Source organism: Dysidea avara, chromosome 10, assembly GCF_963678975.1.
Source record: "Dysidea avara chromosome 10, odDysAvar1.4, whole genome shotgun sequence".
In the NCBI taxonomy this organism is placed as follows: domain Eukaryota; kingdom Metazoa; phylum Porifera; class Demospongiae; order Dictyoceratida; family Dysideidae; genus Dysidea; species Dysidea avara.
The window spans coordinates 28,664,855-28,692,843 of NC_089281.1; the positions used below are offsets into that span (position 1 = coordinate 28,664,855).

At 41.6% G+C, this 27,989-nt stretch overlaps 1 protein-coding gene across 1 annotated transcript in view; it reads right to left on the reverse strand.

Annotated features, from left to right (window-relative positions):
• Positions 1-5,064: 5,064 nt before the first annotated feature.
• LOC136268094 (transcription termination factor 2-like) overlaps positions 5,065-27,989 on the reverse strand; it is a 34,810-nt gene continuing 11,885 nt past the window's right edge. The window contains exons 13-21 of the mRNA XM_066063324.1: positions 18,136-18,270; positions 17,219-17,279; positions 17,096-17,166; positions 16,951-17,040; positions 16,831-16,894; positions 16,690-16,772; positions 6,710-6,784; positions 6,571-6,654; positions 5,065-5,295 (exon numbers count right to left, since the gene is read on the reverse strand). Coding sequence (XP_065919396.1) covers positions 5,229-5,295; positions 6,571-6,654; positions 6,710-6,784; positions 16,690-16,772; positions 16,831-16,894; positions 16,951-17,040; positions 17,096-17,166; positions 17,219-17,279; positions 18,136-18,270 — 730 coding nt within the window. The 3' untranslated portion in view covers positions 5,065-5,228. The remainder of the gene's footprint in view (positions 5,296-6,570; positions 6,655-6,709; positions 6,785-16,689; positions 16,773-16,830; positions 16,895-16,950; positions 17,041-17,095; positions 17,167-17,218; positions 17,280-18,135; positions 18,271-27,989) is intronic.

Here is a 27,989-nt window from a genome sequence, read left to right on the forward strand (position 1 = left end):
TTGACACATACTGTGGACAGTGTGAAAAGAAGTATGATGATGTTACAGAAGAAGAGTTATGGATTATGTGTGACATGTGTGATTCCTGGTGTCATGGAGATTGTGAAGGTGTCCTTGAACCTCCAGGTACTGATCTTTATATTTGTTTAAAATGTAGACAGTAAGTAATTTTTGTTGTTTCGACAATTACATATTGTAGCAAAGTACCGGTTTTCAAGTTGTAAAAAAAATCAATAATTATGTTATAAACAATTTGCACATTGTTAGTCTTATAGCTTGATTTTTCAAGCACTATGTTTACTTTTGAAAGGATTCATCAAACAACCATCAGTCTTTTGACTGTTAAGTCTAAAACTGCAGCAAGTCAAATCCCCATATGATCCCCTATGTGGAGCCCATGTGTGTAGTTGGGGATTTGATCGTAAATTACGCCCCATGAGAGGGGAATTTTTTAAAACGGTCAAATCCCCGGGAAGGGGTGGGTGGGATTAACATTGATAAGTGCAATACCATAGATAGTCCCTATATAATCTATGATAATACACAGGTAGATGCATACAATTACACACGAAAATACTGTATTAGTTACCTGATACTGAAAATGATGCGGGAAACGGAGCGATTCTACGTGACAAAGGCCGGGTTTAGCAACAGCGCGGTGGGCATTACATAAAAACTTCGTGTGGACGTCTCGTGCCTAGCCGGGCTCGCGCCGTGTTTGCGCCATTAGCGCGAGCCTCTCCAGTCCAGGCCCGGATCTATCCCACCAGTGGCGATTCTAGACCTGACCTACAGGGGGGGCCAAGTAGGGAACAGTATGACTATTGTTGAATGGCTGTAATATAAAGTAGAATTTCAGGGGGGTCTGGGGGTACAGCCCCCAGAAGCTGCAGGATTTTTGCAATTTGAAGGCTTGAAAACAGCCTAAATTTGATGATAAAAACATGAAAAATGCTAAAAATAACGCTGCCAATCTATACTGCAACTTTTCCCCAAGATTTTTAAAAAGTTATTTTTCAGCAGGGGGGCCATGCCTCCCCCTTAGAATCGCCTATGTATTCCATCATAGTACCATCTACTACACTACATCTTACCACATGTATCTACCACAGCACACCAAAATAGTTATTTTTCAAGAACAATTAATGATTGGAACTCTTTACCAGTAGATCTTATTGCGGAAGTTGCAGATGCTGACATTTTTAGAACTGCTCAGTTGTAATTGTGTTGCATGTATTTTGGTCAAATCTGAGCACACCAGCAGGGCTGACTGCTCAGTAATAATAATTATAATAATAATCCCACAGAGTGCAAACGGAGGTTATGGCTGTACCCACAGCTACTAGGCACTTGAGCTGACATATGAACATTATGAAGAAGTTTTCGGGCATCTAATTTGTCAATGCAAAATTATTGTGTACTGGCTCAGTAGCTACCATGTGTCCATTATAGCAACTTTCCGGGTGATATGCCAGAGCAACTCTCTGCGACCAGACACCAGAATGATGCTAGAAGAAGCTCGATTCACAGAAATTTTGTCACATGAAGTGTAGCAAATTTCTTCATACATTAATTCATTAATTTTGTGTGGGATATTTCGGGATCATGACACATGACAGATACCTCAGATTCCAGACTAGATTTGGAAAGAGCAGTAAATGGCAATTTAAATGAGCAGCAGAAGGAAATCAGAATATTTAAGTGTGTCATTGTGGTTGAAAACACTGTGTTTCTGCAGATATTTGGAAGGGAACGCTCTAATGGCATACTGACCTCTTGATACCCATTAACCCTCACTACATTAGTGCTACATTGAAATACACTGTAAAAACATTAAGTGAACTAAAAAGTGAAGCTGGCCTTGTCAATCAAGTCCTAGCTTACCTGGGGGCATTTACCCTGGGGGAAAATTGCCTGAGGGTATTTACCCTCAAGCTATAGCCTGGGGGCATGTCAGGCAGATATAGGAGGATATAATAACAAGCCCCTTGGCAACAACCCTTAAGCTATTTCCCTTAGGTTATATTGCTTCAGGTTATATAATTAAATAAATTCAGATAAATGACAATTACTGAATTTAGGTATGTCTGAGTATACTAGTGCATGAAAGTTAGGAATGTTCCGGATAACATTGTCCACATCAATATCAATTCCAAATTGAGAGAGGTTATGTTTAATCACCCTGAGGAGGTGTACTGGTAATCTACACCTTGCAGCAGCCTTTGTTGCAATCTCATGAGCACCACAAGTATCAGTGAGTCTCCTATACATAGGATCTCTGCTATCAAGGCCACAGGCTTGAGCCATATCCCTAGGATCATAATTGCAACTGATAATAACAAGAGAGCTGTCAAACACCATAGAGCCATATTTAACCTCCACACAAGTTTTACCAGTGGAAAACACATTTCTGAACAATCCTGGGTTGAGCATTGCGATTTCTCTAAGGTTGAAGGTCTGGAAGATGGTACTACTGTTACTTCCTTCAGAGTAGTTGAAATTAATAAGCTGGGGGAGAGTGTAGGAGACAGTATGGTGGCCACTAGATGACATTCCCCGCTGGTTGATGGGGTTGAGTCCTGACCCCTTAATTTGCCCTGCTTGCGCAGCTGCTCCAACAAACATAATGCTTGGTCTATTTCTTCTTCAGGTATCTTGTTAAGGTAGATAAAATCAGGATCGTTATAATCCTCAAATGGCTCATAAGCAAGAGCCTTCCTCTTTTTATAGTCAATCGTCATCTTCAGAGTATGATATGCCATCTGCATTGCTGCTTCTGCCATTGTCACAAATAGAGAATTGATGCTCTGACTGCTATTTATAGTTGAAAAGTGTCACAGTTTCCAACAAGTGTTCTGATTGGCTGAAATAGTATCACAGTTTCACACAATGGATTTTGGAGGGAGAATTATATAACCTGAAGCAATATAACCTAAGGGTTGTTGCTAAGGGGCTTGTTATTATATCCTCCTATATGACATGCCCCCAGGCTATAGCCTGGGTAAATGCCCCCAGGCAAGCTAGGACTTGATTGACAAGGCCAGCGTAGTTCACTTAATAGCTCTGCAGGTTAGCTAGTTTGTGAAATCTAATGATTAAGCACAATAATGTCCATTCAGTTTTGTGCAAAATTCTGCATAAAATTATGAATTGCAACTTCAGGTGACTTGTGTAAGCACTTTTTATTGTAATTATCCTGATGGCTTGTAAAATCCCTAGGGAACACCCAGTGTATGGGCATGCACTTACATAAGAACTGTGTGTATTTGGAATACAAAACTTCAATAACATCCCTTGAAAGTTCATAATCATCAGTGAAGCCTGTGTATTAAGGACACTTTTGTACTGACCAATAGTGTCGTGATTATCAAAGTTTCCTGATTTTTCAGGTCAATTTATGTGTGAAGGGTTAGTTTCGGAACATTACCAAGTGTTCAGATTACATAATGCAGGTGTCCTCATTAACAGGTTCCACTGTAACATTCTAATGTTGCAGCTGCACTACATAAATCCAGCTATTAATCTAATAGGACATTTTACATGCCTCCCTTTCTAAAATTAGTACGTGTACTACAAACGGGCGTCTGGATTCAGTGGACTGGAATGGTGGAATGGACTGGAATGGTGGAATGGACTGGAATGGTGGAATGGAACGGTACTTAGGGAATTTCAATTAGTGGTCACCTCTTTTAAAAGACCACCTTCTAACAAAGACCACCTCTTTACAAAGACCATTTTACTTTAATATCTGAATTATTGTTTTAGAGCCCTATAAGACAGTCTTATTGATGAATTGTGTGCCACGTGTTATGTTCCCTAGAAAAGCCAGTGATATCTGATTTATGATACAATACAGTAATAGCTATATACCCCATACAAAAAAAACCAGCTTGGCTATACAAAAAAAATATGTGTCCACGAAACTAAAAGCAACTGGCAACTAAAGAAGCTAATATCTAGAAATGAATGTACTGGCATCTAAGTATAATTTACAATAATCTTGGTCCTTTATCATTGACTTGTGTAGTCTGACTGTATTAATTCCCTGTAAATCTAATTGGCTGGTAAATTGGTACCTTTCTCAATAGTCTGGTGTTGTAGAGGAGAAGAAAGGCAGCTAGTTCTAAGTCCTTGAATTAGGTTAGGTGATCCTAAGGCTGTAGCACATGTTGCCGTCAGACCTTCAGTGCTGGTCACTGTAAAGTGTTAATAATAATAAATCACTAGCCAATTAGAGTTACAGGGAATTAATTAGGAATGCAGCAAGACTGTATGAGTGAATGATGATGGACCAAATTTTTATAAATTATAGCAAGTTATTTGTCAGTATTTCTTGGCCTCACCCAAATAATAGCTCCTTTAGTTGTCAGTTACTTTTAGTTTGATGGGGACGTCACTTTATACAGCCAAACTGATTTTGCTTGGGGTATATTGCTGTATTACAAATCAGATATCACTCTGATTTTCTAGGCATGTGGCGTACAACTGATCAATAAGACCATTCTATGGGGATACACTCTAAAACAACAAGATAGCAGCATTTTAAACATTAAAGTAAAACGGTCTTTATAAAGAGGTGACCATCAATTGAAAGTACCGTTCCATTCCACTGAATCCAGACGCCCACTACAAACCCCATGCATGAGAATTTTTATAAAAAAGTTCATGGTTTTGTGAATTAGGTGTTGGGCTAATGGGATGTTTTTTTGTTTTTTTTGCCAATTCTAGATGGAAATAGTAGATAGTTGCAATGCAGTAAGTCTACTAGTTACACAAGGCCACTCCTCTTAATTGTTTGTCATTCTTGATCTTAATTTCAGATAATGGGGGTCAGCTATAAACTACATGGTATGCAAAACCTTGCCACTACTTAGTTGAACTAAATGCAGCATGCCCTGGCTATCAATCACTGAACCATGAAGTGGCCATTGTGCTTCAGTTACATCATTGCATCCATTTCTTGGCTGCCAACTTTGATTTCACAACTTTCTCAGCCTGGTCTATCTGATCCCCAGGTTGCTATCTTCTCTAAATTTACTTGCAGCAACCACAAACCAATAAGTATTGATTGATGACTTGTGCAGAAACATTATTTTTTACAACATATTATTTAATTATTATCGGTATATCTTCAAATCCCGTATAGTATTACAAATTACAATGTCACAAATATTTTAAAATCGACCACTGTCCTGCAGGTGAGAAAGTGTCCAAAATTGATCACAAGACTAAATACTGAACAATAATTTGAGATCGGCTAATGTCAATCTGTTCTTGATGTCCATACCAGCGGCACTGTGATGGAAAGAAAAACACTTGATTTAAAAATTTCCTTTCATCCATTATAAATAATACATTGAGGGATTTTTAACAGTTATACCCCATTCACACTGTCTCGGGTTACTTCCAAGTTGGGTTATCAAGCTCAAGTCGGTCCTTGTTCACACTACTGCCAGAAAGCGTGCTGGGGATTGTATGCACCGAACAGTAATGAGCTAGAAAAAGCATACAATGTAATAAGACGTTCTTTGTTTAGGTGCTTAGTACAACTGTACTGAAATTGTAGCAATGATGCGAAGAGTATAAGCTGTACAACGTTATATGTGACCAGATCTGCAAAAACCTGACACAATCACACAAGCTAAGCCTAAATTTACAGTATAAAGCATTGAATACAATGTACAAGAGAGAAGTTGGAAAATCTTTGTTTCGTTACAATAGACCCAAGGACAAAGCAAGTTATGGACGTTTGTTCACGTCACGTCGAAGCGATCGTACACGATTGATCTTCACAAATTTTGCCTTTGTATGCAATGCTAAAAGGAAAACTTACCCAGTAATCGATTCCCCTATTCATGGCGAACATAATGGTGCAAATTTCAACTCTGTACACGATTCCGTTTGTAAGTTACAACCGTTTTAGAAAGCGACTGTAATTTATTTTCTCAATACTTGCTGTAGAAATCGATCTTTCTGTTGTTGCTACTTTGTAGGGCTATAACTCCAAAAGTTATTGGCATATGAGGCTGAAACTTTGCCAGAGGGTACACTTGGCTAAGTAGATTATAAATATTTTAAAAAGAGATTCAAAAAATGTGTGATTTGATTTTGTTGGGTTTTCACAGATCCAGTCACATATAGTCAGTGGGTGTCTCTTTTTGCCAATGTCAGTACAGCAAAATGGCTGGGAGTCTACTGGAAGCATACAGTGTAGCATGTCTTATTAGCCATGTCGTAGAATACTTTTATTAGAGTGTACTTGCATGTGGCTGACAGGAGCAATTATTATTGTTGAGCGGCCAGGATGTGTTCACATTGTATGGCTATGGCCTGGACCAATCATTGCCAGTCCACCTCATCTTATTATGCTGTGCCGTGCTGGACCCGTTTTCAATTAATTCACACTACAATTTATTTTGTGCCATGCTGGGGATACAAGGTAGTGTGAGTGGGGTGTTGGGATCCTACATTTATGTGCTCACTGTCACCTTTAACTTAAAATAACAAAAAGTTCATTTTAAATAGTTTACCAACAAGCACGTATGAACACACACACAGACACACAGTTACCATGCCAACACATCACTGGCTAGTTGCTTCTTAGATTCTTGAATTTGTACCACCTTCTCTTCAGCTGTCTTTGTACATAAAAACCTGAACAACAAGTAATACCATCACAAGTAGGTCACAATGTAACTAGCTTGCTCACTTGTGTATCACAACATCACTAGTCTGGCCCATCCTGTGTATTCTGTCAGTAGCCTGCTGCTCCAGTGCTGGGTTCCTAAATATGAGAAGGAAATATAACCACTCAAAAAATCTACATGGGATATATAACTTCAGGTATTGGCCACTTCAGTTAATTCTATCAATGAGCAATAAAATACTAAACAAGGTGCCATGCATTAAAACTTGTTTAGTAGGAAAGCAAATTATTGTGTTGCAGGTTTGTAGGGTCCCAATAAACATGTATGTAGCATGGATACTGGAAAATTTGGCAATGGCAAATCAGCAAATATTCCAATTGACAAAAAAACTTTAGATGTTTTGTTGTTACTACACAGAGGCTTATAGCTGACAATGGCTAGAAATATCCTTTGTTATAGTTAAAGCACCGCGTGTGTACGGAAAACACAGCATGAAGGAGGCTAATACAGCATGAAGCAAAGTCGAGTGTTGTATTTGCCCCAAGGTGAGAAACTAATATAGCATGAGGCAAAGCCAAGTGCTATATTAGGCTCGAGACCATGCCCGAGTGCTTTTATTTTCATATTGTACAGCGTAGTGGTGGTTTAAAGTGCTGTCTTGTCGGGAGCATTCATTTTGTGAACTCAAACCACGTCAGTTTTCAGCCATCAGACAATCGGTAAGTACAGGTGTGGTAGTAAAACAAACCAATAGTATCCGTTTGGCTACTTTGCGATTAGAAATGCTATGCACGTGATCTTGTTTTTCGTAAATAACGGTTCATTGTTGTAGTGGTTTATCACGTGATTTTTGTATTAGGCCTATAATGATTTAATCATGACGTGCGTTAATTGTATATGTTATTATTGAATTAAATTAGTTTTGATATAGTACTAGTCAGAGTGAACCTGCGTGCTTGTGTTACCGACTCTAAGTCATTATATTGGCGACAAGGACCGTGATTTCGTCTGGTGACGACAAGGCAACAGTAGCCCCAAAGTACTTGGCGCAGTTTGGCCAACTGCCAGCATTTCATCCAGAAACGGAAAAGATAGCAGCCTACTTAGAAAGAGTAGAACTGTTTTTCGCCGCCAACGACATAAAGCCTGACAAACGGGTGGCAATATTTCTTAGCTATGTCGGAGGAAAGACGTACTCTCTATTGCGAGACTTATTAGCACCTGTCAAGCTCAGTGAGAAGCAATTAGAGGACCTGTTTGCAGTGTTGAAGACCCACTATGAACCTCAGTCGTTGATCATAGTGGAACGTTTCTATTTTCATAAGAGGAATCAAACAGCTAACATTTCCATTGCAGAATACCTGGCAGCACTCCGTCAGCTCGCAACGCACTGTGCATTTGCCAACTTCCTCAACAACGCATTGAGAGATCGCTTAGTATGTGGACTGCGTAACAACAATTCAGAAGCGACTCCTGTCTGAGAAGGACTTAACACTTGACACAGCTGTACGCCTGGCACAGAGCATGGAAGCGGCTGAAGCTAATGTTACGAAGTTCCAGAATGACGACTTGCCAGCTCCTGTTAACCACACTGACGCTGCTAGATATCAGCAAGCAAGGAAAGTGTGTTATCGCTGTGGTGGAAATGACCATGCACCAACTGCTTGTAGATACAAAGATTTCACTTGCAACAAGTGCAAAAAAACAGGACATTTGGCCAAAGTTTGTAAGAGCTCAGAGAAAAGCGAGCTGCCTCCTTCGAACAAATCTACACAACAGTGAGGTCAGCATAAAGCTCCTGGTAATCGTAATCCTACCAAAAAGGGACAGAACACTATTCGGGAATCAAGTGTTGAGGAACTGGAAATGTTCAAAGTTGACAAGAAATCATCATGCCCCATAACAGTGACACTTGACGTAAACAGACAGAAGCTATCCATGGAAGTGGATACAGGGGCAGCCGTATCAGTAATTTCTGAGCAACCAAGAAAACTTTGTTTCCAGGAGTCCGTTTGAGTAAACTTCAATGATATTGACTACTTACACAGGCGAACAGATGGCCATGGTTGGGGAGATATCAGTCACTGTCAGGAATGAACAACACAATCATTGTCTAACTTTGTATGTTATTAAAGGGAGTGGCCCCAGTCTGCTGGGGAGAGATTGGTTGTATCAATTAAGGCTAAACTTTCAAAGCCTGTATGAAAACACAGTGAACTACTCCCAGCCCCATCCCAGAAAGACAAATTATTGAGTCAGTATGACTGTGTGTTTAATGAGAAACCTGGTAAGATCAAAAGTTTTGAAGCCACATTACAGATGAAAGATAATGCTGTTTCCAAGTTTTGTAAGGCCAGAACAGTGCCATTTGCGCTCAAAGAAGTAATTGAGCAATAGCTGAATCGCCTTGAACAGGATGGCATTATCGAGAAGATCACCTACAGCCCATGGGCAGCACCCATTGAAAGGGGATGGACATATTCAGTTGTGTGGTGATTATAAGGTCACTATTAATCCTATGCTGGAAATAGACCAGTACCCCCTGCCCAAACCAGATGAAATTTTTGCCACCTTAGCATGCAGGAGGGAAATGTTTTTTCCAAAATTGTTACCTTGATGACATATTTGTGTGTGGGAGCACTGTGGAAGAGAATCTGAAGAATGTGGAGCAGGTGTTGCTGAGACAATATGGTGTCAAAGCCAAGAAGGAAAAGTGTGTGTTCCTCTCCAAGACAGTTGAATACTTGGGACATAGAATTGATGAGTCAGGACTACACACATTAGACAGCAAAGTCACAGCAGTCACAAAGGCACCTAGGCCAAAGAATGTGCAAGAGCTTAGATCATTTTTGGGTTTAGTCCATTATTACCACAAGTTTATGCCAAATTTAGCAACCCTGTTGCATCCACTGAATGACCTTCTGAAGTCTGGTAATACATGGAGGTGGTCAAAGGAGTGCACTAGAGCGTTTGATGAAGCTAAGAAACTCTTAGTTACTGTACCAGTGTTAGCACACTTTGATCCATCCTTGCCCATCAAACTTGCTGGAGATGCCTCTGCTTACGGTATTGGGGCAGTCATTTCACATGTGTTTCCTGATGGACAAGAACGTCCCATTGCCTTCTCTTCGCGGACTTTATCAAAGACTGAGAAGAACTATGGACAGATTGAAAAAAGAGGCCCTCTCTCTGATTTATGGGATCCAGAAATTCCACCAATATTTGTATGGTCGCAAATTTGTTTTAGTGACAGACCACAAGCCTCTTATTACATTGTTTGGTCCAAAGAAGGGAATCCCATCTCTTGCTGCTGCTCGACTACAGAGATGGGCTCTTTTGTTGTCAGCATATTCTTATGATATTCAGTTCTGACATACGGAAGAACATTTCAATGCAGACGCATTATCCAGGTTACCCTTATGTGTTAATCATATTTCTCCTATCACTGATATGAGTGATGCTTTTATGATTGGACAGTTACAAGCTAGCTGAACAGGTGGCTACAGCTACATGTAGAGACAAGTTGTTGAGTAAGTTATACAGTTATGTGCAGAAGGGTTGGCCTCAGATTGTGTCTGATGATGAGAAGCCATACTGGAGACGTGCTAAGGAACTCTCAACTCAGAGTGGTTGCTTGCTGTGGGGGAACAGAGTAATCATTCCGGGTCCACTACGAAGTAAACTTATTGACGAACTTCATCAGAATCATCCAGGTATAGCTAGGATGAAATCAATTGCGAGAAGTTATTTCTGGTGGCCGGCTCTAGACAGTGAATTGGAAGAGAAGACACGAAGTTGTGTAGCCTGCCAATCAGTGAAGAACTCCCCTGCATCAGCTCCACTGCATCCCTGGCTTTGACCAGCCAAACCTTGGCAAAGAGTACACATAGATTTGGTCCCTTCATGAACAGAACATTCCTTATTGTAGTTGATGCCCACTCAAAGTGGCCAGAAGTTATTGAGATGCACCCTACTACAGCCCAGAAGACAATTATGGAATTACATAAGCTATTTGCAACATATGGTGTTGATGAAGTACAATCTCAATGAGTATGAATCTAAACTTTTATTATTGATTTTGTAACCTATTGATTTTTTCTTGTAATCATAATTATATGTATGAATTATTTTTCTTTTGTAAAATTAGGACTTCCGTATGTATGAACTTTTGCCATATGTATGAACTTTTGAGTGCGTGATTGACAGTTTAATCAAAATAATTTCAACAGGTTATGGGCCCAGAATAACGACCTAACAGTCAGTTTATACGCTCTTCGTTGAGTTAGTTGATAGAAGTCAACATGGCAGAGTCTAGAACAGTTTTGGCAGTGCCACTGAATAGTTCGAACTACTCCACGTGGAAGGTGCAATGTAAGATGGTGCTGATCAAGGATGGACTCTGGGGTATCGTTAGTGATACGGAGAGAGAACCTACAGAAGGAGATGAAGCACGGGCAAAGTTCGCAGTGAAACGCGATAAAGCTTGGTGACCATAGTGTTGGCAATGGAATCACGTTTACTCTATTTAATTGGTAATGATCCAACTGACCCCGTTGCTGTTTGGAGAGTGCTGTCGGAATAGTTTCAACGTAAAACATGGGCTAATAAGTTGGAACTGAAACGAAAGTTGCTTTCGTTGAGGCTAGCAGAAGGCGGGTCCGTGCAAGACTACATGACTGAAATATGTGATGAATTGTTGGCAATTGGGGAGTGTGTGAGTGATGAAGATCGAGTTGTTTATCTTTTGTCTAGTCTCCCAGAGAGTTATGGTGTCCTGGTAACTGCCTTGGAAGCTAGTGCTGCTGTACCCTCATTAGCTGTTGTGAGAGAACGCTTACTACACGAAGAGACCAAGATGAAAGGTAAAGAAATTCAGACTAGTCAAGAAGGAGTATTGACCGCTAGCTTCAAGAGAAAGTTAAGGTGTCATTTTTGTAATAAAACCGGCCACTTCAAGAAGGACTGTGATGAATATAGGGACTCCAGATCAGTCCAAGTTAAGAAGAAAACCAAAATAGGGGCCTTCAAAGTGATGATCACTCCTGAAGATGAGACAAGCACTGATAGTGAAAGTACCGGTCTGGTAGTCCAACATGCTTTGTCATCAGACTGCAATACGCGCAACAAGTGGATCCTAGACTCGGGAGCGACATGTCATATGTGTAATCAGCAATCAATTTTCACCGATTACCAACCTCTACAGAAGCCATTGAAGGTAGTGCTTGGTGATGGTAGAAGTTTGCAGGCTGTAGGATGAGGAAATGCAGTGAAAGATGAACCTGCCGAATCACAAGACAAACAAATGTACACTTCTAAGTGTTCTCCTGGTACCAGAACTTGCGTTCAATCTTTTCAGTGTAACCTCAGCTTCTGAGAAGGGCAAACTGACCACCTTTTCTGATGTGAAATGCAAAACTCGAGATGTTGGCTCAAGGCTTGTTGTTACTGGATATAGAGAGGGGAGTCTGTACTATCTTGATCACAGTGAATTTGTTCATCGAGCCTGCTCAAGCTCAGATAAGACTGAATCTAAGTGTAAACTCACTGTTTGGCATCGAAGGTTTGGGCACTTGGGAGCTAGTGGAATGCGGGAGTTGGCCAAGAACAAAATGGTTAATGGTCTACAATATGACTGGAAGCAAGACCTAGCATTTTGTGAATGTTGTGTTCAAGGGAAGAGTCACCAATTGCCATTTCCACAGTCTACTGCAAAACAAGTAAGTCATCCCCTGATCTCATACACAGTGATGTCTGTGGAAAGATTGGGATACAATCCTTAGGAGGGAGTCAGTATTTTGTCACTTTTGTGGATGACTGTACTTGACATGTGTGGCTATATATCTTGAAGCATAAGAGCGAAGTTTTTAAGAAATTTAGAGAGTGGAAAGCAATGGTTGAAAAGTCAAGTGGGTTGAACGTTAAGACAATTCGTTCTGACAGTGGGGGAGAATATACCTCATCTGAGTTTGTAACTTACTTGACTCAAGAGGGAATCAAGCAGGAATTAACAATTTCTCATATCCCACAACAAAACGGAATTGCTGAGAGGTTAAATTGTACTCTAATCGAGGGAGTGCAGACTAGGTTGGCTGATTCGAAGTTGCCTCATAAATTCTGGGCAGAGGCACTGTCAACACACGTGTATCTCAGAAACCGTAGTCCGACTAAAGCACTGACAGAGATCACCCCATATGAAGCCTGGTATGGTGTCAAACCAGATGTAAGTTTCCTTCGAATATTCGGTTGCAGTGCCTATGCTCATGTACCCAAGTTTGAAAGGCACAAGCTTGATGTCAAGTCACGAAAATGTTTGATGCTAGGGTATGGTTCTACTCAGAAGGGGTATCGTCTTTATGATGTAGAACGTATGAAGGTCATATTCACAGCAGAGACGTTGTTTTTGATGAAACTTCCACTCCTAGCTTTCAGAAGGAGACCCCTACCAAGTATGTGGAACTAGAAGTTGATAGTGATGAAATTAAGTATACAGAATCACAAACAGATGGTGGGATGGCTGAGCCTGATCAAGTGATTGAAAGTCCCATGCCAACTGGTGGGAATCCGGTTCTCTGTAGGTCAACACGAAACAGACAAGCACCACATTGGTATGGTGATGTTGTGACAATGGTTTCATGTGATCAGGAAGATCCCACATCAGTGACTGAAGCCAAAGCTGCTCCAGACAAATGTCAGTGGGAGAAGGCCATGGAAGCAGAAATGAAATCACTCCAGTCAAATAACGTGTGGGAGCTAGTTTATCCTCCACCAAACCGGAAGGTCACAGGTAGCAAATGGATTTTCAAACGTAAAGTAAATGCTGATGGGGTCGTGGAGCGCTACAAGGCAAGGCTGGTTGCTCAAGGCTGCACTCAAAGGTATGGATTGGACTATGAGGAAACCTTTAGTCCTGTTGTTCGTTTCGAATCCATAAGAGTTTTGTTGGCCATTGGAGCTCAACACAACCTAGAGCTTCATCAAATGGATGTAGCTACAGCCTTCCTACATGGAGAACTGACAGAAGAGGTCTATATGCAGCAACCAGCAGGGTTTGTTGAATCCGGGAAGGAGAATCTGATGTGTAGGCTAAAGTGCAGCATTTATGGGTTAAAGCAATCACCACATTGTTGGAATCATGCCTTGGATGGTCGACTAAAGGAATGGGGTTTTCTCAGACATCAAGTGATCCCTGTCTGTATGTGCTCACTGATTCAGAAGGAGAGATTTTCATAGTGGCTGTCTATGTCGATGACATTATTCTTGGTTGTAGCAGTCCGACGAAGATGAATACAGTCAAAAGGGAGCTGAGTCAGAAGTTTGAAATGAAAGATCTAGGCACACTACATCATTTCCTGGGAGTCAAGATTGTTCAGGATAAACTTGCTGGAACTGTGTGGGTTGGTCAACCTTTTTACACTGAGAAGACTCCTCATAATTTTGAAATGTACAATTCCAAGCCTGTTGGCTCACCAGTGAATCCTGGTACTAAACTAGCTGCCAGTAAAGACCCAGAGAACATGTGCAACCAGCAAATGTATCAGGCACTGGTAGGAAGTCTGCTGTACTTGTCTACAAAGACTCGTCCTGATATTGCATATGCTGTGAGCAGCATTGCTCGTTATTGTGCCAACCCAATCAATGACCACTATACAGCAGTAAAGAGAATTTTAAGATACTTAAATGGCACTCGAAACTTTGGTTTGCTGTATAGAGGGGATGATCTTAGTAAGATGAAGGGGTACTCTGATGCAGACTGGGCAGGTGATGTGGGAGATAGGAAATCCACTTCTGGATACATGTACCTTTTCGCAGGTGTAGCTGTGACCTGGAAGAGCAGCAAACAGAGCTGTGTTGCACTATCCACAGCCGAAGCAGAGTATGTTGCCTTGTCAGCTGCTGCACAAGAATCAGTATGGCTTCAGCAATTAATGAGTGACTTGATGCACATTAGTAAGCAAGAAATGACCATCTTTGAGGACAATCAGTCAACCATCTGTCTTGCTAAGAATCAACAGACAAATGGAGGAACGAAGCATATTGATATAAAGTACCATTTTGTTCATGACCTAGTTGAGACTGGAAGAATTAAATTGGTCTATTGTATAGCACTGAAGATATGGTAGCTGATATGCTTACTAAGGGACTTGCCACCCAACAATTTGAAAAACTTCGCAAACTAACTGGAGTTGTGGAATGCACTCACAGAGATTGAGAAGGAGTGTTGATGAAGTACAATCTCAATGAGTGTGAATCTGAACTTTTATTATTGATTTTGTAACCTATTGATTTTTTCATAATTATATGTACGAATTATTTTTCTTTTGTAAAATTAGGACTTCCGTATGTATGAACTTTTGAGTGCGTGATTGACAGTTTAATCAAAATAATTTCAACATATGGACTGCCTGAGCAAATTGTCTCTGATAATGGACCACAATTTGTGAGTGACGAATTTGCTAATTTTGTGAAATTGAATGGGATCAAGCATATCCGCTGCGCACCATGTCATCCATCCAGTAATGGTGCTGCAGAAAGATTTGTGCAGACATTCAAGAAGGCAAAGAAAGCTAATCGTGACAGTCCATTGAGTTTCAGCCATTGATTGTCGAATTTCCTGTTTACCTACCGATTTACTCCACATGCTACAACTAATGAACCACCTTGCCAGTTGTTTTGGGAAGAATGATCCGTAACAGATTGGACTCGCTTCACCCTAACGCAGATAAGAGAGTGAATGAGCAGCAAGCAGCTCAGAAAGCAAACCATGATAAGAAGGCAAGACAAAGGAACCTCCAAGTGGGACAGAAAGTGCTAACTTAGTGAGGGACCGAGATCCATCCAAGCCATGGATAATGGGAACAATCGAGAAAATGCAAGGCCCCCTAACATGTTTGGTTCGTTTGGACTCTGGACAGTTGTGGAGACAACATGTGGATCATGTGAGACAGATCAGTGAACCGTCTATGGAGACTACACAGACAAATGTGACGACAGATGATGCTGAAATGCTAGGTGTCCCATTGTTAGACAGTTCAGATACTACTGATGTACCAGAGGCCTCACCAGATGGTAGTGTTACTGCTCCTGCAGCCAGCAGTACTGTAGACTTAGCTCCCCCTACCGATACTTCTCAGCGAAGGTATCCGCTTCGTGTGCGTAAGCCAAATCCAAGGTACACTGACTGGTTTTATTTTAAGTTGTTGTAACCTTTTATAGAAAGGGAGGAGTGTAGTAGCTTATCACGTGATTTTTGTATTAAGCCTATAATGATTTAATCATGACGTACGTTAATTGTATGTTATTATTAAATTAAATTAGTTTTGATATAGTACTAGTCAGAGTGAACCTGCGTGCTTGCATTACCGACTCTAAGTCATTATAATTATTTTCAAATTAATACTTTATTTTTCAAACCAATGCATAACTGTACTTTATTGTGACGCAAATGGAAAATATAGCATGCTTGTAAGCATTACAGAAAATAAAGCACTTCTTTTGCTTTGATCTCGCCCACGCAAAGCACTTTAATACTAGTTAAAGCACTGCCACAAGTGGAATATGGAAAATTAAAGGACAATTCTTTACTGCCCAAGTTATTACACAGTATATAATTTGTATTATACCTAAGATACTTACTACAGGCTGTGTATACATACAAATTTTCAATGTACATAAGTTATATGGATAGAAGGAGTGAGGATTCATCTTCCAGGATACAAGTTTTTCATACAGGATGCAGGTTTTCCTATTTTCATGAATCTTAGTTGTACAAATATTCCCGAGAGACAGGGCAGAATATCATTGTATAGAACAAATGTATATGCATCTCTCAACACAATACATTGCTTTCTTACTAAACAAGCCACCTGGCGCCATACTTGACTGTAATTGTTCAACTATGCTGTAGACATCTCTACCACATTGCATTAAATTGAATCTCAAAATTTTGAGGGTGAAATTTTCATGGTAGCCAAGGCAACTGTGAAATCTATGTCCCTTATAACATGTATACAGTACATATGCTATATGATTATTTACTTCATACCAGTGTAAGTCCATTAAGAACAGGTGGCTTCCTCTGGTCAGGTTGAGCCCCACCCCTCCTGTTTTCAGTGTCATCAGCAGCAACTGAAACCAGCCATGCCCACATTATGTGCAAGCAGATTGATAGGCATGGCTACCATACCTGTGGATGGGCTCTTCGTGAGTTAAACTCTTCAACCAAAGAATTCCTCTTCTTTGGAGGAACACTAACATAATACAAGGAAGATCTTTACTTTATCATATATAGAATTACCATACATACTTGCCATCGATTCTGACAAACGTAAATCCAACCTTACATACGTGCTTCTCAATAATATCCAAAAATGAGCTCCACTGGGACACCAACACACTAAGTATATTGCACTTCAATTAATGCACTTCATTGACTCTTGAATAACACCCACCATTTTGGTGATCTCTTGTCTGGTGAGCTCTCCTTCAGCACACTTGTGAGTTGTTCTAGCAAGGCCTGCACCTGTGAACAGAAAAGATGAACAAGGTGATGCTTTGTTAAACATATAAGCTACTTTGGAACTTCTTCTCTCCATACTGAAACACTCTGGTAGCTTTTCCTGTGGTGCCCATGACCTGTAAAGTGGACACAGTATTACATTAAGGAGGTCCCAAACATACTTCATGACCTCATTAATAAGACCACCTCATTATAGTGACCATGTCAAGTAGGTCCCAAACATAGCTAAGGTGTACTTCATGACCTCATTAATAAGACCACCTCATTATAGTGACCATGTCAAGTAGGTCCCAAACATAGCTAAGGTGTACTTCATGACCTCATTAATAAGACCACCTCATTATAGTGACCATGTCAAGTAGGTCCCAAACATAACTAAGGTGTATTTCATGACCTCATTAATAAGACCACCTCATTATAGTGACCATGTCAAGTAGGTCCCAAACATAGCTACAGTGTAAGGTACTGTATACTTCATGACCTCATTACTAAAGGCCATGTTTTTGATCCCATGGGTAGCCCTATTAAGGCCAACATAAAAATTTTTTTTACTTCTTTTTCATCACTTAGTGCTATCAGCTTGTGAAGGTGGTTCTATTAGGTAAGCCCTCAAAATGACAATACACTGTCCATTAGCAAAGTCCATAAGTCAACAACACCGCACTTTTCAAGAAATGAAAAAGTTACAAAATAACATGCCCTTAATGAGTTTTATAAATCGATAAAAATGTTCTACCAATTTACTAAATGATAGCTGTATTAGAATAACTGGCTGTTATATTAGAGTGGCTGACTGCTCTATTAGAGTATCTCATATTTTGTCTTTTTAGACAAAAATTCTTACCAATGCAATGAGGGAAAAGTGGTATGTGCGTGGGTGATGGGAAACAAAGAACAAATAAAACTAACGAGGTTTCACTGGGCAAAATTATACACACCCCACCAGTAACAGTCATTGCATAACGTACACACCTGCTTATACCACCAGACCCGGTAGCACTGTTGAGACTCATGGAGGAAAACTGAACCTCAAGTTGATCTGTTTCCTTCTGGTCCACGTCCATGGCTCTACCCAACAACCCGAGATGACAACTACACTGTAGCAACCTGCAATGATATAATAGGGCCATGGTCAATAAGTACAGGAGATTAAGTTCCGTGACTTGTCATCAGTATATGTGACCCGCTGAGCAAAAACTGGCCATTTTCGCACATTCCTCAAATTCCGCTTCTCTGTTATCTATAGTAACAAAGGAGTGGACATCCAGAGTTTCAACCTATAGCGCCGATGGTTGGAACAGGAATAAACTTGATGTACACAATACAGCAAATAAAATACAGTCACTTATTTAATTGATCATAACTCACAACTGAAACAAGCTACGAAGATGAGGTTTGGCTCAATCTGTTCACCATGAACTGGCACATCGATCAAGGTATAGTGTTTTCCCTGTACGTCTCATGTGGACAAAGAAGAAGGCCATTTCAACAATCAAATGACTACGGTAAACTTTATTTCTACCGCATCTCACGTACCGTATGCTGTACAAACACAAAACAAATTATTCCCAAAGAATAGGAGAAACTGGTGGTGCATAGATTTTATTGATTTGAGCTTTTTAAAACCAGGTGTGTGCGGTCAGCTGTGAGCATGTGTCTGGTTTACTGAAATTGTTTTCGTAAAAACGTGTGTGTACCTACCTATGTTTGTTTGTCTGTATGCACCCATGTAAGCAAAAAGTTTAAAATGGTAAAAAGCTGCCAGGATGTAAGAATTGAAAGTTAAAATTAAGTCTGTATTAAACTTCCACACACATAAACTTTGCTCTGAGGTGGTTTCTTCTTGGCAGTCTGAAATACGGGTATGGTGACTCTTCATATACTTCTTGAACGGTCTTCCCTTTTGGTTTTATAGACATTTAACAACTTTGAAACAATGTTGGAGGCCTCTTAGGCTACCGGAGGTAGTGTATCCTTCGAGCAGAAAGGGGGGCGTTACCCGTACTTAACGCGAACGAAACTGAAGGGCAGCCTCAAGCCTTTTTCTATACAATTCGCACGAGAAAACACAATAGACGCGCTATAAAACAGTTGAGAAGATACTTCTGTGCATAATTTGTGGTTTAAAGTGGTTTGTTATAGTTACGTTTCCTTAGCAGTGCATAGCAACGTAATTACCAAATTATTTACAAATCTAATTATCTAGCTGAATTAATAACAACAATAGCATGAATATAAACTAAATTATATACATGATTGATTAATTGCCTATTTAGTTAGAATGGGATAGTATTAACTGCATAGGTGCCTAGCTGGTTGTTAGAAGTGACATTTATAACATCAACTTGTTTCAGTACATACCGAAGTGATTAAAACATGCATAAAATTTTTATGCAGCACACATATTTTTACCCAGTTTATTTCAATATGTTTTATAGCAAAGCGGGTCACATATACGTGAAGTACAATCACCATGTAATCTGGAGGGAATGCGTTGAAATAAAAAATGAGAAAAAAAGGTTTTATTGGGAAAAGATTTTTAATATTACATAGTGACTACTCTACTCTATAGGGTACCACTGGCTTACAGAGCATGTTAGCATTACGAAATAATTGTGTGCTTGCTATCAGACAATTGCATGTATCAAAACCCCTGGGGGCAAGATTGTAATCAGAAATAAATCCAGAATACACACCTTAAAGTTTTAAACACCAGTAAACCAGATGTACCTCTAATAAAAATTTGACTCGTGTAGTTGCTGGATGCGCTTCACCTTGTGTTCTTGTGTTTCATTGGCGCAAAGGGAAGATTCCAAACTACAACAACTTGATTATATAAGTACTTTCACTGTTACTGTAACCATCACTCCTTTAATGTCCACAGCTAAGACACAAGAGGGCAGAATTATTGATAGGAAATAAACTCCTAGGCTGAATGTGGAGGACTGTACTGATACTAATTTTTTACATCCAATCCGATATTTACAAGTAGTATAAGGGAAAATTAGGAATTTTAAGCTCAATTAAGGATCGTAGAAAAAAAAGTAGGGAAACAAGGGAAGGTTGTCTACACCTGCAGATATACTAGTGAACATTTAATCCCTAATCCAGTCATGATAAGTAGCTAGACTGGATTGGCAAATGTCTATCTGCTGGTGTAGGGTGACCTCACTTGTTTCCTTACTTTTTCTATGATCCCTAAGTGAGCTTAAATTCCTAATTTTTCCTTATACTTTTTGTAACATTATTATGACTGGTGAACCTGCACATAGTGCATCAAAAGAAATTAGAGTGCCAGAATTAATGTTTCATCTGAACACATGTCCCAACTATCAATTACTGACTCAAAAGTGAATGGTCATTATGCTTCGCTTTCAGTTAAGTTCAGCCCATTACACAGTGCTACAAACAAGAACAATTGGAGAAGCCCCTCTGCAATCCAGAGGAGGTTGGACGTGCTATAAGTGTTACTTAAATATATTGCTCTTAATTGCATTCTTTTCTTTGGTATTTCACGTGACCCTCAATAGTCGCAATACTAAACTGAAAAATGATGGGGTTCACTGGGGTTCGTTAGATATTCAGATTGTCCTTCACGTAGGCTTCAAGGCTATGTACTTTGTTTTCTCAAAGCACTAGAGATTCGGGGTGAAATTAATAAATTGTGATTTGATGCATACGACTTCACCAGACTTGTCACGTACGTTTTCTATAATGAAACAACGACCCTTCACTGAGATCGCTGTATTACCCTCCTCAATAAAACAGATTTTGCGTAATTTATTTTATTGGCGCTTTAAACCCTAGCTTTGTTACCAGCCAAATCAGCGGGGTTCGCTGGGGTTCACCACGCCGTTAGATTTTGAATTACATAAACTTCCAAATGAACTACAGTTTTAATAAAATTGTCCTGAAACAAAGATTTTCCAATGAAAATGTACAGCTCACGTGAACGCGTCCAACCTCCTCTGTCTGCAATCAATCCAGTTGCCATGGAAAAGACCAGTGCTCGAAATAGTGTCAAAATATTCCGCTGTCAAAATGTCTGGACAAAGTCACCAATGACCTGTCACTATTGTGGTTGTCCAGTCACATTCAAAATGTACTTTAGCATGTGAAGCATGCTCTGGGGAGATGCTCCCCCAGGAAATTTTTTAGAATTACAACATCTGAGATCACATCTGGAAACATTTTGAAAGGGTAAGTTTAATCTGTGAATCACTTACAAACTTTGATGTATGATTAATTTATTATTGACAGGAAACAAGAATTGATCAGTTTGTGTTATTGTATTTGTATCTTACATGTAATATCACAATAAAATTAATGTTACAATTATTGAATGTATTATTACACTGATAATTACAGTGAGTGATACGGTCATAAACAGTCATAGCTATAGCTAATTCCGTCAGTAATGTCAAGGTCACAAATAACTCCCATCTTAGTTAAGGTTTTTTTTAGTGATTGTGTAAACAATATCCATTTTTCTTTTATTCTTCAACCTGGCAGCCTCGCTAAGGTTGGCTTGACCCATTGCCCTTGCAATTGGTGCATATTCCATCAAGCTACTGGCTGCCTCCTTGGCCTCTATAATGCCATTGCTCGCTTGTGCATATATCCTCGCATAATTATATATCAGGTCAAAGCGTGAATATTGGTCGTGCCTTCAATAAAGGCTGGCCTATACTGTCGCATTGAGCAGAGCTTACCATTAGACTTCACATTTTAGCCTGCATGCGGGTCACGTGCTCCCGATCACCGGACGTTATTTCAAACCACAACCATCATATCGTCTGAAGACTTTTATAATTTCAGACACAAACTTCTCCACCATTTTCTTCACTACCACACGGTCCTTAGTGCCTCCGCAGCCATTGTTAGCAGTATCTTCACTGAATCTCCTTTGTCTGGACAATTTGTCCTGATAAATAGAAACTTATTCAGACATTCCGTGTATTGTCCGGATAATGTCCGGTTGTCGAACGTTATTTCGAGCACTGAAGACAGACAATTTGTGTGCCCCAACTATCAATCACTGACTCGTAAGTGGCCATTACACTTTGCTTTAGGCTTTGTTCAGTCTGTTTCACAGCACTACAAACGAAGAACAGTAGGAGTCACCATGGAAATACGGACAATTCCTGTAGGGAAGCCATCACACTAGTTACCACAGCAAATCGACACCTTGAGCTGTCAGCAAAAAAAAAATGGGACACAAAGATAACTTAAGGTAAATCCATGATGTGTGCATTGCAACGTTGAAACCGGGTCACTACTGCTGACCCGGATGACCCACTGACCCGGATAGCAATCCGGGTCAGACCCGAATTTATTAAAGCCGAGACGTGTTTCGGCTAGTCTTGAGTGAGCGAACGAGTCTACATTTTGAGCGTTCGATTCGTGTTGAGTGAATATTGCAACTTCAGCCCAGCTGTAGGTTTAAGACCAAAAAAAAAAAAAAAAAAAAAAAAAAAGAGGTCTTCACCTACTGACTATGCTGACAATAGCTACCCCTCACCATAGATACCCTCAATTTCGTGCTACATACTACACTTACTAACAAATGAGCGTGGCTGAGTGTATGTTGGTAATGCGATAAGTGGGCATGGCTCACGAAAGAGCTACGCGATAGCGTTTATAAGTTCCACGTCGTCAAACGAACAATTTTGTTTCTCACGTGATCCAATCCAGGTCAGACCCGGATAAATTGTAAACCGGGTCAGACCCGGATGACCCGGAGAAAATGTGACCCGGATGACCCAACCCGGTTTCAACGCTGGTGCATTGAAGTGACATCAAACAGTGAAAAAATCAAACCCGTAGCCTTAGCCATTGTGGAGTTATGTTTGTCTGAAGGCATCAATCAGTCAGTAGAAAATTCCACTAAAGTTTTTTTTAAATTTTGTAGCAACTTTTTGGAAGCATTTCAGAGCATGTGCTGAATTTGGGCTTGGTTATACCAAGATTTCATAATATAAAATTATATTATAAACTCTTGGTTACATTTCGGAATGCTCGGATCACATATCAACGTGTTTGGCCTAGTTTTCTATATTTCAGCAAGTTTTTGTAGTACCCATAAAAAAAGGAAGTGACGTCACAATGACTCACGACTGCCATATAAATACTGCCACGTGTTCACACCATTCAGCCTTTTTTCTTGCGCAGTCAGCGAACGCAGTGTCCTTTTCGCTCCTTCGGTTATGTCTTCAAGCGATTCTTCTACACATCGCCGTCACCGCAAGAAGCACCGCCATCGTCATCGTCACTCTAGGCGGAGTCGTTCCAGGAAACCGTCGCAGTTTTGCCGCCATGGTCAACTCGATTCGCGAAGAGATGACAGCGAATCACGCCCTGTTATGTGGCGAACTCGGGAAGATTTCCTCAAGGGTCACCGCCATGGAGAGAGACCACACAGAGCAGAGCCTCCCCCTGAACGTGCCTAACCAGCCTGAGGAGCAGAGTCTCCCCAGCACGCTGTCCCAAACTCCAGAGCAGAGCCTCCCCGATGCCACCACCCTGACCGAGCGGCAGAGCCTCCTCGACAACCGGGACCAGGCCGATGGGGCAGAGCCCCAACAGGAGCACTCCCAGCGTGAGAGACCACCTCCAGCCAAAGACAGACCAAACTGGGCTGAGCGTCCTGAAGATGACGCCCCTGACTACCAGGAAGAAGTTTACTGGGAACCCAGTGACTCTGACTCTCTGGATGGAGACACTAAGAGGATCTCGGCTACCTCTGCCAAGATTATTCAGGATGCCTTTTCCCGCTCACTGGACCCTTCCAAGCGGGAAGGGTCCACCTGCCTTGACAGAGGTAGGTGGACCCTGCCTTGACAAGGAACTGTCCACCCTTGGTAGGTGGACCCTGCCTTGACAAGGAACTGTCCACCCAAGGTAGGTGGTCCACCTGCCTTGACAAGGAACTGTCCACCCTTGTGGAAGATGAGGACAACTTCGTGGATGCCGCCCCCCTCCTGTTTGGTCCCTCCTTCCTACAGAAGATGAAGGAGCACATGGAGGCCATCCGCAATTTGAAGCAGACATCCGCCAGTGTCATCTATGGACGACAGCAGTCTTTTCGCCGGAGCCACCCCCCACAGTCTCGGGGAGGTGGCAGCAGCAGGGGCAGGGGACAGAAGAAGTTCGTCAAGACAAAGCGAACCCAACCTTAACTGTATGTTTTTTGAAAAAAAAAAACAACATTAAATATATCAGAGCGTACAATTGTTCAAAGGGTTCTAAATTCTAAACGACACACAGAGCAGGTGTCTAGGGCAGGAAGCCAGGGTGACAAAAACCTTAGTGTCAGAGAAGACACACTTACAGAGCCAAGGTCTACCACCCAATCAGCAGGTGTCAGAGGTCACACCACCTCACAGTACTCAGCTGGCACCAGAGGTGCCAACCCAAGTTATTTGTCCAGTGGCAGAGCCCACTCAACACTCAATCATGGGTCTGCCTATAGTGCACCTCTCACTAGCACTAAAGGATCCACCATGGACCCTGCTAACTCAGAGAGGCATATTCCCAATGGCAGAGACCATTTGTCAATCCAGCCAGACCTTCGCAGGCCGACTCGGGTCTTTTCAGGTCAAACTGGCAGGCTCTAACCCAGGAGCTGTGGGTCATTCAGACAGTATCAGAGGGCTATCACATCCCCCTCATGTCACCTCCCCACCAGCACTCTCCACCCTGCAACCCTCACCTGTCCAACGAGGACATTGCAGCACTGGAGGAAGAGATACAATCTCTCCTGCAGAAGCAGGCCATCTGCCAAATCCCAACCACAAAGGAGGGGTTTTACTCCAACAGTTCATAGCGCCAAAAAAGATGGGGGTCAGAGACCTGTCATCAACCTGAAACATCTGAACAGATATGTGAAATCAGAGCAATTCAAGATGGAGGGGCTACACACAGTCAAAGCCCTACTGAGGGGAGGAGACTGGATGGCAAAAGTGGACCTCAAGGATGCCTTCTTTATGGTCCCAATAGCCCCCCAATTCCGTCATCTTCTCCTATTCAAGATGGCAGGAAAGGCATTTCAATTCAACTGCCTTCCATTTGGTCTGTGCACAGCCCCGAGGGTATTCACAAAGATACTCAAGCCAGCTGTGGAGATGCTCACATCGCTCGACATCCGGCTAGTCATATACATGGACGATATGCTACTGATGGCAGACTCCAGTTAGAAGCTAACGGAGCATGCACAGCTGACAGTGTTCCTCCTCGAGAACTTGGGGTTCATAGTCAACGGCAAAAAAATCCATCCTGAGCCCCACCCAGGAAATCCAATTCCTAGGGATGACAGTAAGTTCACTGTCAATGGACCTGAAACTCCCAGGGGAGAAATCAGGAAAATCATACAGGAGGCACACCACCTACTATCCTTAAATTCGCCATCTGCCCAACAACTCTCCCAACTGCTAGGGAAGCTCAATGCTACCACTCCAGCTCTGCAGATGGCCCCTCTATTTTGCCGTTCACTACAAGTTTGTCTAAAACAGGCCTTGTCAGCCAACCAGCAGAACTATCAGACAATGGTTCAGCTGTCCCCCCAAGCACGGGAAGATCTCCAGTGGTGGGAGCTCCACCTCACCTCATGGAATGGAAGAAGCCTGATCACCCAGGCAGCTTCCATGACAGTAACATCAGATGCTTCCCTGCAAGGCTGGGGAGCCACTTGCAATGGCAGCCGGACCAGAGGTCCACGGTCCCCATCCGAACAATCCCTCCACATCAATTGTCTGGAGCTGTACAGACATTTGCAAAGGAGAAATCAGGCATCTCAATTCTCCTGCAATTGGACAACTCTACAGCAGTTGCCTACATCAACAGGAGGAGGGGAACAGCATCGCCAGCTCTGTCTCAGCTGACAAAGGACCTGTGGTTATGGTGCATGGAAAGGAACATTCTCCTTCAAGCTCAACACTTGCCAGGGGTTCTGAACACAATTGCAGACGAGGAGTCTAGAACCTGGTCAGACAGATCGGAATGGAAACTTTCTCCAATCCTGTTCCAGAAGATCAATCAGCTGCTGGGTCCATTGTCCACAGGCCTGTTTGCAAGCAGACTGTCATCTCAACTACCAGTGTTCATGAGCTGGAGGCCAGACCCTCTAGCAGTGGCCACAGATGCCTTTACTCAGGATTGGAGCACCCTTCCAAAGAAACTATACGCCAATCCCCCATGGGATCTGATAGGCAGAGTCCTGTTCCATGTACACTCCCAAGAAGTACAGGAGTTGATACTGGTAGCTCCAGTCTGGAAAGCTCAAGCTTGGTATCCAATGTTCCTCTATATGTTGGTCAGAGTACCACTTCTAATTCCGTTATCACCAGACACAATACAATCAGTGTGTCTGGACAATTGACCGGATATCATCCCACAGTTAGCCGTGTGGGTTATATCAGGCAACAATGTGAAGGCAATCGCCTTTCTCAGACTGCTACGGACCTCGTCCTCTCATCATGGAGAGATAAATCCACTAAGTCTTACAACTCCTCATTCGGGAAATGGGCCCGCTGGTGCAGTGAACGGAATAGAAATCCCTTTTCAGGCCCTATAGGTGATGTAGCCAACTTCTTAGCAGAGCTCTTCGATCAAGGCTACCAATACAGTTCAATAAACTCTTACTGTTCAGCTATATCTTCAACTCATGAGAAAGTTGATGGTCAACCAGTCAGTCAACACCCTATAATTGTGAGAGTACTCAAGGGAGCCTACAACAAGAGACCAGATATTCTGTTACCTGGGAGGTATCAAAAGTCACCTCTTACATTGCTGCCATGGGTGACAATGTGTCTTTATCATTGAAACTGATGTCGCTTAAGCTTGTCACTTTATTGGCATTAACAAGGCCCTCAAGGTCCAATGACTTATCCAACTTGAGCCTGCAGGCTATGAGGATGTTACCAGATGGTGTCCAATTCAATCCAGTCTGTTTGTCGAAACAGTCTCGGCCATCCAGGCCTCTCAAACCATTTATATTCCCATCATTCCCATCATTCCCCTCTAACAAGAGGCTTTGCCCAAAGGAGGCAGTACAGGCCTATCTGTCAAGGACAGAATCACTCAGAGGAGAGGAGAAGGATAAGCTTCTTCTCTCTTATGTTAAACCTCACAATCCAATATCTTCCTCTTCAGTGGCCAGATGGATAGTTAACCTGCTAAATCTAGCCAGGATAGATACTGACACATTCAAATCACACTCAATGAGAAGTGCTTCAGCCTCTGCAGCACCGTCAGCTGGTATTACCACAAATCAAATAATGGATACCGCTGATTGGAGGTCTGAATCTGTCTTTGAGAGGTTCTACTACAAGCCAACTGATAGTGGTCAGGTGGGACAAGCAGTGCTGTCCGCCTCATCGACAGATTTTCATGTTGATATGTGATCCGAGCATTCCGAAATGTAATTACCTGAATGGCTCAGATCACAGAGTGATTGCCAGCTATTCTGGATTACATGAGGAATGTGAGGTGAACATATCAACGTCCCTCCCTCCCTTTACCCATTGATATGTCACATTCTCAGGAGCAGAGCCTCCTCATTAACGGTTATGCTCCAATCAGCTATCTACTTTAGTCACAAAAAGGCCAAATGGTGTGAACACATGGCAGTATTTATATGGTAGTCGTGAGTCATTGTGACGTCACTTCTTTTTTTTATGGATACTACAAAAACTTGCTGAAATATAGAAAACTAGGCCAAACACGTTGATATGTTCACCTCACATTCCTCATGTAATCCAGAATAGCTGGCAATCACTCTGTGATCTGAGCCATTCAGGTAATTATACCTAGCCAATACTGCCAAGGTG